The 13,273-nt window shown below is 36.2% G+C and overlaps 1 protein-coding gene across 3 annotated transcripts; it reads left to right on the top strand.

Moving 5' to 3' along the window:
• The first annotated feature begins 432 nt into the window (after positions 1-432).
• On the top strand, positions 433-10,436 carry slc14a2 (solute carrier family 14 member 2). Of its 3 annotated transcripts, XM_051895665.1 has the most exons (10): positions 433-5,393; positions 5,533-5,592; positions 5,745-5,913; positions 6,507-6,696; positions 6,778-6,906; positions 7,966-8,158; positions 8,788-8,935; positions 9,038-9,172; positions 9,274-9,323; positions 9,404-10,436. In XM_051895665.1, the coding sequence occupies exons 1-10, from the start codon at positions 5,370-5,372 to the stop codon at positions 9,761-9,763; spliced, it is 1,458 nt and encodes a 485-aa protein (XP_051751625.1). In that variant the 5' UTR covers positions 433-5,369; the 3' UTR covers positions 9,764-10,436. The 3 variants fall into 3 exon arrangements, with proteins under 3 accessions (XP_051751625.1, XP_051751626.1, XP_051751627.1); XM_051895666.1 differs by having other exon boundaries at positions 433-5,592; XM_051895667.1 differs by lacking the exons at positions 433-5,393; positions 5,533-5,592 and having other exon boundaries at positions 5,601-5,913.
• The last annotated feature ends 2,837 nt before the right edge of the window (positions 10,437-13,273 follow it).

Raw genomic sequence — 13,273 nt, 5'->3', positions numbered from 1 at the left:
ATTTTCCTATGTTTTTACAATCTAAAAAGCTTTAGTTGTATACAGTAAGACATATATGACATATATTGAAAATACATTAACATTATGCAATTTGTATATGTGGTTTTTGCAGCATAAATGTCCCTTACAATATTCTTTTGGACCATATAAGAATCACAGAATCACAAACTTTTTCCATAGAATATATATTCTGTGTGATCGGACTAGACGGGCCAGCCTTCGCTCCTCACGTGCATCAGTGAGCCTTAAGTGCCACGACTCCGGTTCACCTGCTGTCCTTCTTTGCACCACTTTTGGTAGGTACTAACCACTGCATACCGGGAACACCCCACAAGACTTTCTGTTTTGGAGATGCTCTGACCCAGTCATCTAGCCATCACTATTTTTCACTTGTCAAATTCATTTAGATTCTTTCATTTTTCCTGCTTCCAACACATGAAATTCAAGAACTGACTGACTTGCTGCCTTATATATCCCACCCCTTATTTGACAGGTACCATTGTAATGACATAATCAATGTCATTCACTTCACCTCTCAGTGTTTTTAATGTTGTGGCTGATCAATGTAACACTATAACACGTCAGTTTAGTCACCAAGTTTAATGACAGCTTTGATGAGACACTTGAGTGTGCGTGATTATAATTGTTTAATGTGTAACGTGTAATAGTTGTCTGTCAAAGGCATTTATGATTGATGACATTTCAGTTCTTAACACCTTTCACAGACAATGACACAACAATAACAAATCTTTACTGCATTGATACAGTACTTATGAAGCTACCCAAATGGAAGTGGCCTGTGTCTGATCAAATAATAATCAAAAATGTCTTTAATGTAAATAGTCATCAGAAAGCACAGAATAAGTGCTTTTTAAAAAAACCCTGAAGATCTCTACTACACTGAATTGAAATTTTAATACATCCCCAAATCACAATTTTGCAGGCGTTTCTGTCAATCACCTTTACTGTTACAATGGGACACCTCTTTTGAATAAAATATCATTTTAACTTAATGCAGATTTTTACCGGGTGGCTCATGATACAGATGATTTAGCTACTTTACCAGTTTACCTGTATTCACCCTATCATGTTTTTAAATGGTACAACCCTGCTGAAATCTAGCATAAACTAGCATGAATTCCATGTTGATCCAGGCTGGTAGAGTTGGTATTGTGCTGGTCTAGCTGGTGGAGCAGCAAAACCATGCTATTCACAAACAAAACTAAGATGATGTAGCTGATTCATGAACTTTAATGACATCCCATTCTTAATCTGTAGGATTTTAATATGAAGTTGGTCCACCCTTCGCAGCTATAACAACTTCAACTCTTCTGGGAAGGCTTTCCACAAGGTTTAGGAGTGTGTTTATGGGAATTTTTGAACATTCTTCCAGAAGCACATTTGTGAGGTCAGGCACTGATGTTGGAGGAGAAGGCCTTGCTCGCAGTCTCCGCTCTAATCCCAAAGGTGTTCTATCGGGTTGAGGTGCAGTCCAGTCAAGTTCCTCCACACCAAACTCGCTCATCCATGTCTTTGTGGACCTTGCTTTGTGCACTGGTGCGCAGTCATGTTGGAACAGGAAGGGGCCATCCCCAAACTGTTCCCACAAAGTTGGGAGCATGATATTGTCCAAAATATCTTGGTATGCTGAAGCATTAAGAGTTCCTTTCACTGGAACTAAGGGGCCAAGCCCAACCCCCGAAAAACAACCCCACACCATAATCCCCCCTTCACTTTACACTTGGCACAATGCAGTCAGGCAAGTACCGTTCTCCTGGCAGCCAGCAAACTCAGACTCGTCCATCGGATTGCCAGACAGAGAAGTGTGATTCGTCACTCCAGAGTCCGTGCTTTACACAACTGCATCTGACGCTTTGCATTGCACTTGGTAATGTAAGGCTTGGATGCAGCTGCTCGGCCATGGAAAACCATTCCATGAAGCTCTTACCTGAAACACCTGAATTCAATAATTTGGAGGGGTGTCCCTGTCACAAACAGAAGAGGACAGATGAGGTGAGTAATGTAAAACAGTTCTTTATTGCAGGTAACGGACAGAGCTAGAACGCAACAGGTAAGCATCTTGAACAATGGATAGTTTGGCTTGAACTTAGCTGAATGGCAATATAGCCTTTTCTGGTGATGTGGAAGCAGACAGACGGATGGGAACCAGGTCAGGAACCAGAAGACAAGACTGAAGACGAGGATCAGGATCAGGAACCACAGGTAAGTGCTCAGGCGAGTATGGGTGAGTCTGTTTGTCGAGTGACGAGACCAGACACTGAGGTAAAGGGAGTGGTGGTTTATAAAGGGTGCACTGATGCATGGTGAACAGGTGCAGATGATCAGTATTTAGGGGATTGTGAGCGAGTGGGCGGTTCTGGTGCTGATGGCTGAGTCGATGGTGTTGTTGACTCCGTGACAGTCCCAATACTTTTAGCAATATAGTGTATAATAAATTCTAAAGTAACCCACTAGTAATGACTCAAGTATTACCAAATTCTTCAGAAGTAATTACTAATAATATGGAATAGTATTCTAATGACTGAAATCATGGATCAGAACACTTGGATCAGTATTCTAAAGTGAACAGCATAATAACTGCCTAGTAATGACTGAAGTCAATGTAAGCTTTTGAGGTTTTTGTAACGTTTTGGATAGTAATTCCTTAAATGGATTTGGTAACACTTGAGTCATTACTAGTGGGTTACCACGATCTTCATTTTAAAATACTGATCCAAATAATTAGTAATTCCTTCTGAAGGATGGAGTAACACTTAAAAAAATAAAACATCAAAATCTTACAATGATTTTAGTCATTACAAAGGAGGTTATCATGGTGTTCACTTTAGAATACTGATCCAAATAATTCCTTCTGAAGAATTTGGTAATACTTGAGTCATTACTAGTGGGTTACCACAATCTTTACTTTAGAATTAATTATACATTATGCATTATTCATGTTAATTACGATCCTTAGTAGTTCTTAGTAGTCCTCTGGGAGGTATGAAAAAAATAGTAGTTATTGATTAGCTAATAGTGAACTACCACATTCGACTATAAGCACTAATTTGTTAATCATAGTTTCTTGTTAGCTAATAGTAGTTACTAGAGTTTTAATATTGCGTTGCTTATTTGTTCCTGTGTAGTTATTAATTAATAATGGAACAGTATTCTAAAGCGCTATCATAATAGGAGTTTGACCCACTAGATTCTAATCTGACACCATGGTAAAAATAGAAAGTTGCATCACATGTTGGCTAATAGTTGTTACGCTAACTAACAGATTGATCTGTGACAAGACTATACTGAAAGGAAATCAGGTTGATCCCTTTTGTTCTGTTTACCATTACTGTTTTGTCACATATTGTATTTCCTGCAGTGACTATTACATCTGTTAAACGTTGTTTAGCTAGACGTGTGTGCTTTGACTTTGACATTTGCTTACAAGCAAATACCATTCAGCAATTCCTCGTCCTGTTTTCAGTGAGATTTCAAGAACATGATCTGAATGCATGTAAAAAAAAAAAAAAAATAAATAAATTAATCTTTAATTTGCAGTATAAATAGACCAGACTTACAATATAATATAAACACACTTAACCTGTACTAAAATGTCTTGGGATATATGTACGGGAAAAAAAAACAAAACAAAAAAAAAACCTCTTGGCTTGTTGACCAATCCTTTGAAGATAACTGTTAAAAAAATCTAGTTGAATGGCAAATAATATGAGATAATTGCTAGTAGGAAAGATGTTTGTCATGAGAAAATGAAGCTATTTTAGAAGCTATCTCTTAAATGAAGCTATCTCTAATTTTAAATATAACAGCTGTGAGTGGTATTAAAGATTTCAGGACATATCAAGAAGACTGTCTAATGTTTAACTTAATGTTTACACATTCCACCAGTGAGTATCAAAGAATATTCACCTGTCACCAAAGAGTCCAAGTAGTATTAAAAGGTAAGGTAGGAAATTTCATAGAAGCTAGCAATTGCAAGCTAGCTTAGAAAGCATAACATCCCACCCTCCCTTCAGAGCGCTCTCCAAAGCCACACCTCATCCAAAACACATGAACGCTGTAACAGTCACTTAGAGCATTTATGTAATTTGAGGTTGAATGACAACTGCGCATGTGCATAAATGGTGTGTCTGTAAGAAATGTGAAAGGTGAGCAGGAGAAGAGAAAACCACTCTACTGACTTTTGTACTCTTCTTTGCGTTTCAATGCGCACAGCCAAAGCAGAGTCTGCAAAGCATCATGAGAGACAACATTAAATTACCTCATGTCTCAAAGCACATAACATTACAAAAAATAATCAACATAAACAACTTAGAGTTTGAGTTGTACCACCTGCTGCAGATTCATTTCGGCATTGATGTTGCCATAGAAATGCATAATTCCGAGTCTAAGGACGCGAACAACTCTAAGTACGAACGTCACGGGTTGCCATTACTGTAATTACGACATGGCATAACGCAGCATAAGCTTGTTGTTTTGGTTCAGGAGGAATTGTAAAAGTGGCTGCTGTTTAGTTGTGGCACTCTGTGACTGTCTGTCTACAAGTCTGCAATAGCCTTACAGAACACGCTGATCATTGCATTTGAAATTTTTTTTTTTTTTGGTCCTGAGACTTACACAGAAGATATATGTATATATTTTTTTTAATATAAAGACAACTTCTATTATTGATTGCTATCAGGATGTGAAGAGAGTTTCAGCCAGTATAACAAAAAGTGTTTCTGAAAAACATTGCCTACCCTACCTTTAAGCAATTTCTGAGAAACACTGTTGATATTTGAAATTTTATATTTATAATGGCTTCTACAAAATTATTAAACAGCACAACCATTTTAATTAATAATAGTAAGAAATGTTTCTTGAGCAGCAAGAAAATGATTTCTGACAACAGAGGTCTTTTGTTGTGTTTTTTCTACAAAGCTGATTAACAAGCTGCAATTTGCCTCAAGTATGGGTTAATCCATAATTGTTCTATGTGATCTGCTTATTAAATACTAAGACAAATGTGCGTTTATTTTAGTTATTCAGTAAATGCATAAGAAAAGTATCAACAATTTATATCGATCAATGCTTTTCTCATAAGCCATAAAATGTTATTTGTATGGGTTTTAGCAGCTAATCAGACTCGGAGTGAAATCTAAATTTGGTGACATTGCTGAAGTAGTGATCCGTGCTTAAGTAACCAGCTCAATGACCGCAGGGAGAATGCATAAGGAATGAGAGGAGGTTTTATCACTCATTTTTATCAGCACTGCATGAATAGAGGTGGAGCAACACATGCAGACCAGCACTATAAAAGCATCAGAGCAGTGGATTTATGGACCTCGATGCTTCTATAACTCGCCACATATATGCCTGAAACACAACTAACTAAGGTAGATCTTCTCTCTCTCTCTCTCTCTCACTGAATCTTAGTATCAGTAAATGTCTGTCTAATTTAATATGATGGTATCTATGAAATAATGAATAATGAAATGATGAATACATAAATAATATTTAATGCTTTATTTGAAGGCTGTCCCACATTTCTGCAGAACTTCCACTTCACAGTATTCCAGTGCTCAAAACACAAAGGTGAGATGTTTCCTGTTTTTGTCTTTTGTAAAGGAAAATCCGGTCATGCTCGAGCCAGAATGTAAACAAACCCCAGTAAAGTATATAAATTCTAAAATCCTGTTTTTCATCAGAATCATTATTATACCAATGAAATACGTGAATATTTACAGGAGCTACAACCACTCATGGCAAATCCAGTCCAAGAAACTACAGAGCAGAAGAAACAGCAGCTGCAGGGACCCGAGAAGCCAAATTCACATCAGAAGTTTAAAGCAAAGATCACCCAATGCCTCTCTTACATTACTGGAGACATGGCTGCATTCGGTGAATGGATGAAAGGTACAAGAGTAAGCTAGCTTAGATCTCAATAAGGAGGCAAATTTAGAAAGAAGAAAAAACAAGAACATTTAGGAGATTGTTTGCACACAAGTAATTTAGAAATTGATCAACGAGTTAATCATATTCAACCAGGGAAAAGCCTTGTTCTAACCCACCTAAACATTTCTGTTTCTTTCACCACAAAGATGACTGAACAACTGTCATATTGGAACACTTTGTGTAGTTTTAAAACTGTCGTGGTACTTGTAAACATGTGGGAATCTGCTAGATGTGCTCATCTAGTTAAGGTACTAACCACTTTTTTTAGTCTGCATACGGACACTTTGCCTTTAGGAAGTTGGATAATGAGAGATCCACACCCAACTGAAAAACAATGCACGCTTACTAAGCAAGAGGCAAACAAACAACATTTTTTAAAGATGTTTAATTTCTATCTACAAAAAAAAAGTCATTATTTTATTACATTTTGAAAATGTAAGCATTAGGACAATGCAAAAATTACTTAAGGATAATGTAAGTACAGTTTTGTATTCCAACTTCTATGGAGATTTTCTTTATACCCACTTGTACTCTCACATGTTTACACTGTGCAGGTCAATTTATCTTGCTCCAGATTCTGGACTGGGTGCTGCGTGGAGCAGCTCAGGTGATGTTTGTGAACAACCCTCTCAGTGGACTGATCATCTTTGCTGGACTGATCCTTCAGAACAGATGGTGGGCAATCAATGGTTTTGTTGGCACTTTGTTTGCTACGATTTCTGCACTCATCCTCTGTCAGAACAGGTATTTAGGTGATGTCTTACAGACTTGCAGACTTTGAGTGTGGTTTTTAGTATTATATTCAATATTTTATACTTCCCTCAGAGGAGCTATCGCAGCTGGCCTGTATGGATATAACGGCATCTTGGTTGGCCTCCTGATGGCGGTTTTCTCTGATGCAGGAGATTGGTACTGGTGGCTGCTTCTTCCCAACATCTTCATGTCAATGGCATGGTGAGTTCATCTCTTGGTTCTTCAGTTCATTTATGGCTAATTTGGGCTTGTAACAAAAAAAAAAAGGAAAGGCTGGAATACACTACACAACTATTGCACAGATTCCCTTGCAGTCTGGATGAGTTAACGTTAGTTGCTGAAAGTCAGATCCAGTTTGCAGAAATTTGGTCAGCGGAGTTGACCGATTTTACAGAAAATCATGTATGATGGCTACAGATTTTTTAGTTTCTGACTAGGAATCCATCCAGTTGATGGATATCAAACATGTTTGATATTTTGAGGTGATTTTAGAACACACTTTGTTTTTATTTTCATGCATTACCTAGCAACAATATTTGTTGTGTTCGGAACGACTTGAAAGTGTGGTAGTTTGTGATCGTTAGTCGTTTAGTGTATGATGCCCAGTTTTTCTCTGTAACCATATACAAATCGGCAAGTGTAGAATGCCTAGTATTTTAAAAATTGGTTCGGATTTTAAAAGTTGTGTATTCCAAGAGACATTCCAGGAAGGACAAAAACGCAAGGAATTTAGCTTCTTCAAAGGCAGATAACTGCAAAACACTAAAATGGAATGTTCCATCAGTCAAAGACTGTCATATGATTGAGGTACTGAAGTTCTGTCACATGGTAAAAGAATGTTCAAAAAATTGAACACTCAAACATTTTAAGATTTTTTTTCTGCATAGGGTTATGTAAGGACAAAATGACTTATCTGATTGTATTTAAATACATTTTAGTTATTCATGCTGGCATCTTTTACTCTGCATAGTTTTCTTCATTTTTGAGGGCATGTCATGTGACACATGAATCTGATTGGACACACACCCTTACACACCTCCAAGACACTGGAAGCATTTTTCCTCCCTATTAAAAAGTGTATTGATTTTACAAACTATACACAAAGTCTTTTATTATTTAAATTTAGCAGCTTTTGTTTTAGCAATTGTTTTTTTTGTTTTTACCCAGTGACTAATATTTGGGTCACAACCCAACAGTGGAGAACCACCAGTTTAGACTCTGTGCTGAAATCTAGAATCCTAGCTGTGTTGTTTTTTCCAGTCCTATAGTGTCCAGTGCCTTGGCTTCCATCAACAGTCGGTGGGACCTGCCAGTTTTCACCCTGCCTTTTAACATACTAGTGTGCCTTCATATGGTGGCTACAGGCCACTACAATCAACACTTCCCACAGATTCTCATCCAGCCACGCACATCCTTGTATAACATGACATGGTCCGAGCTGGATTATGCTAAGGTAAGAGCTAACAAGTGAAAATGAGGCCAAAATCAAAGAAGTGAAAGCTGTCCCAAAGTTGCATCTTGATAAAGAGCCACTTCCCCAGAACGAGAAAGGGCGATTATGCAACAGTTCTGCTTTAGGAATCTTCTAGACTGATGTTACATGACACTGAAGAGAGCAGGTTCATCACGAGACACTGTAACTGACATTATGCAATTCAATCTAGCAGGAAATTCCAGATTTTCTGCTCAAATTTAATGTCACCTAAGTCCTATGGCAAAGTAATCTCCTAAAAGGCAAATCTTACATAATACATAGTTTGGAATAATTAAGAATTTTTTTAAATGTTTTTGAAAGAAGTCTCTTATGCTTACAAAGGCTACATTAATTTGATGAAAAATACAGTAAAAAATTGTAAATATTTTAAAATTTAAAAGAGCTGTTTTCTATTTTAATTATTTTAAAATGTAATTTATTTCTGTGATTGCAAAGCTGAATTTTCAGCAATTATTCTAATATGCACATTTGGTGCTCATTTATTATTGGTGTTTAATTATTGATAATGGTTCTTATTATTAATGTTGAAAATAGTTGTTTCTGCAGTAGAATATTATATTAAATATAATATTTTTTTTTTTTTACAGCTTTTCTGCTCAATCCCTGTGGGTATTGGACAGGTATATGGATGTGACAATGCTTGGACAGGAGGGATATTTATGATTGCCTTGTTCATTTCCTCACCCATAACATTTGTACATGCAACTATTGGATCAGCAGTTGGTATGGTGTCAGGTAAGCAATCACAAGTGTATTACAATATTTAGTAATAAATATCATCAGCATTAAGACATTTTAATATTGATAATTAAGGTAAAACTGAAATGTAACTTTCAGGTCTTGCTCTTGCTGCACCATTCGAGAACATCTACTTTGGCCAGTGGGGTTATAACTGTGTTTTGGCCTGCATTGCCATTGGTGGGATGTTCTATGCTCTCACATGGCAGACACATCTTCTGGCTGTGGTCTGTGGTAGGTTCCTATCAGATATTTCCTTTCCTTCCTGATTATGTAAAAATAATTTCCTATAGTAATGGGCAAATCACTGAAATTACAATCTTGTTTTCCCGTAGCATTCTTCTGTGCATATCTCGGCTCGGCAATTGCAAATGTGATGTCTACTGTACGTATTATAAACCCAAAACATAAAATTTATACACAAATTTCTGTGATTTTAAATGGTTTTACATGGTATTTCAACAGTTTGGACTCCCAGCATGTACCTGGCCCTTCTGTCTTTCTGCCCTTACTTTCCTTTTGATCACTACGGAGACAAAAAACATTCATAAACTGCCTCTTGCTAAAGTCACCTACCCTGAAAAAAACCTGATATACTTCTGGAAGATGAAGAAAGAGGAAAGAAATGACAAACAAAGGGAAAAACAAGAGAAGATGCAAGTGAAAGATGTAGAATCACAGCTGAAAAAAGAAGAAATAATAGTTGCAATGGAAAAGAAAGAGCATCCGGATGTTTTCACTGTGGAAGTTCGGCAAGAGGAAACCACACAGAGTAGAACAAATAAGAATTCAGAGGCAACTGAACTTCATTTAACTCAATTATAAATTTCCCTTAAATGGTTCACATGATGTTTATTTGCTGAAAGAAAATGCCACACAGAAATAGCTAAGAGACACTTCTATTTTTAAACATCACTCTCAATTGGACTTTTTTTATTTTATTTTTTTAACTTTTAAACACCCTTTTCCTTTTCCTTTTTTTTTTTTTTTTTTTTAAGACATTTGTCTGCTTCAAGAAGAGACAAATACTTTTCCCTCAGCAGAAGCACCTATTATTCATTAATATATATATATAAACCTATATATAAACAAGACATTATCTAATTTGTAGAAATGTCAAAACAAAGTTATTTTTGTTTTGATATAGCTGTCAAAACACCAATAATGTGTCAAGATTTGAATATGTGCTAGTCAAGTTTTAGCTTCCAGGCAGGGAGGCAGATACAAGTATGACTAATTAAAATGTCAAATACTTCTTTTTGTTGTTTTCAAACATGACATTAAATTATTTGCTGGTGCGGTTTACTTTTTATTTTCCAAATGTAACTCATTTTCATCTGGATATAAGCAGCATGGAACAAAAAAGAAAAGAAAAAAGATGAATGAGAATGTATTATGAGATAGTGCAGGCTATTTCAATGTTTTCATCATCTGTAACAGCTTTGTGCCTTATTTTTACAATGACTTTTATAAATGTCAATAAACATATATTTTCTCTCAGTCTCTGTCTCATTTGGAATATAGGCATTTACCCATCTTTATTATAGATTTATTTAAATAAAAATGTTGGAACTCATCATAATAACTTTAACAAAATATTATGTTTAACAGATATTTAGGTAATGCATATAATGTCAGGAAAAATGTCAGAAAACTGACATTCATATATTTTTATTTATATACTTGAATGTATATGAATAAGTCACCTGTTAAACTTTGGAAAAGAATAAAATTCTAAAGTTGTCAGTGTTAACAAAGATGTTTATATCATGCAGTTATGTGTACATTGTACATGAAATACAATAGAAACAAAATGTTTTAATGTACAGTACATAATACATAAAATGTACTTACAATTACAGCTGCAAGCAGTGATGAAAGGGCCCTTGCACCTGTACCACCTCCACCTATGGCTTTAAGAAAACAGAGCATGGTGGGCAATATGCATTTTGGTATATAAATATAGGACGACTACTTCAGTCATTTGTATTTGCCACACTTCCTGCTACCAGCTGGTGGCGATATGACTAACTAAATTTTGCCATGTAGATGTCTTCAGGCCAGGGCACTTATCAAACATGTAAAGTTTGAGGCAGATTGGACATTTTATGCCTGAGTTACAAACAACTTCCTGTTTCGTGGCGTTAATCGCATACATTAACATTTAGCCAAGTGTTGCATGATTTAACATGTTTCTAGCATGTTTTGTACTTAATGGCATTTTAAAATGTGTTTCAGGGAGTGAATTACAGTGTACAGCATGCCATTTCCTGTTGCCCACAGGTGGCACTATGACTAACTGAATATTGGCATGTAGATGTCTTTAGGCCATGACTCTAATAAAACATGTGAAGTTTGGGGCAGATCGGACATTGTATGCACAATTTACAACTTCCTGTTTCATGGCGAAACATCGAACTTTGTCAGGCCGCCATGGACACGCCGTTCAGCGAAAACTCAAGATCTTCCCAATTTAAAGGCCTTTAGATTAGACTGACCAAATATGATGTTTGTCTGATAAAATCTCTAGGAGGAGTTCGTTAAAGTATAACATCTGGAAATGGCAAAAACTGCAAAAATTTTGCAGAGAAAATTCAAAATATCTTACTTCCTGTTGGGTTTTCAGATTTTGCCCCCCAGGAACTTTTTTGTAGGTATTGGGCTGTTACATGTGTCTACCGAATTTCATACCTGTACGTGAAACGTAGCGCGAATGGCACTTAATTTCAATTTTGTATGGTGCTATGGAGCCATTTTGCCACACCTAATTCTGAAATCCATATCAGACGTGAATTTTCACAACTTCTGACACGTGTGCAAAGTTTTATGAGTTTTCGAGCATGTTTAGGCCCTCAAAAATGCGATTCATTTCGGAGAAGAAGAAGAATTGACCAAGCAATTACAACAGGGTCCTCGCACCTAGGGGCAGGATTCACAATAATTTTCAAATCATTTTCTACTGATCATCATAATTTCTGTTGTACATTACTTAATGTTCCTCTAACCAGCATGCCTGACTGTGTTATAAATAGATCTTTAGTGTATGTTAGAGGAGATGTCTGAAGCATTAATGCATATGATAAAAAGGGCATATATTCAATTCAATTAGTCTTTCTAGTCTTTTTTCATTTTAGTCTATTATTACAGTGCCCTTCAAATTCTCAATCACAATCAAAGTAGCATATAGCTCATGTCCTGATGCTGAACTCCCATCCTGCAAACAGCACTAACAATCTATCATGTGATGTTTATTGTGTGACGCCAACAGCAGTAGAATCACCTCCTATTCAAAGAGCTTTTAGATCAGATACCAGTACCCGTCTGAAGATTAAAATCTCCAGCACGAGGTACCAAAGATCTCAGATATGAAGCACTTATGCAACATACACACTTTTTTGACCCTACATAAATAAGGCATTGCATGGAACAGTGTTCCAAAACCTCTCTTTTGCATGATAACAAAAATAATGGCAATGAATATTATATTGTGTATTAGTGTAGGCAATTAGCATTTCTATATGTAATGTTAACCTACTTTTTAAAAGCACAGTACCTTTACTTGAGGAAACGTGGCTGTTCTTGATATTATCTCTTATGCTTGACAGTTCTCACTTTTGATGAGATAATGGCCAATGAGACAATGTTCTGCATTCCATCAGAATAAGATACAACCTAGAAATTTCTGTGATCACGTTTGCTTTTTCATAAACAGTAATAATGACTATATAAATATGGTCTGTCATTGTAAATTTTGTAACCCATGCCATTTCTGCAAAACGTTTCAGTTTCCAGCTGAAATGAACACTAGAGGCAGTAAAATACAAAAAAATTTTGTTCCTTTTTACACAAATTATGATTACAGAGGCAGATTATAGATTAATACATTAGGTGCTGCCCGCAGAATAATACAAGGTTCATAGAAAATTGGAAAAGTTTGGGGCCTGACTTGTTAAAAAGATATGGTCTTCATCCCTCCTGGGGTGGTGCCGCTCTTCTCTCTAGTAATATGGCACATAGTCTTAGAGTTGGCACTTGACTAACTGGGGCCCAGGTCAGGAAGCAGACAGACTGGCTAAACCAACCATCAGCTAGTCGTCACAGAAGTCATATAAATCCCTACACATAGAGGCTCTTTCACCTAGATATCATCATATAGAGACTGTGTCTGTTCCCTGAACTAGTAAATACAAAAAACTCCCAAACCCTTTTAAGGGTAAAAATGTACAAACCCGATTCCATAAAAGTTGGGACACTGTACAAATTGTGAATAAAAAAGGAATGCAATAATTTACAAATCTCATAAACTTATATTTTATTCACAATAGAATATAGATA

The sequence above is a fragment of the Ctenopharyngodon idella genome, chromosome 5 (genome assembly GCF_019924925.1).
Source record: "Ctenopharyngodon idella isolate HZGC_01 chromosome 5, HZGC01, whole genome shotgun sequence".
Lineage (NCBI taxonomy): Eukaryota > Metazoa > Chordata > Actinopteri > Cypriniformes > Xenocyprididae > Ctenopharyngodon > Ctenopharyngodon idella.
Note: the sequence above shows the minus strand (reverse complement) of the source record. Positions and strands in the feature narration are given on the sequence as shown.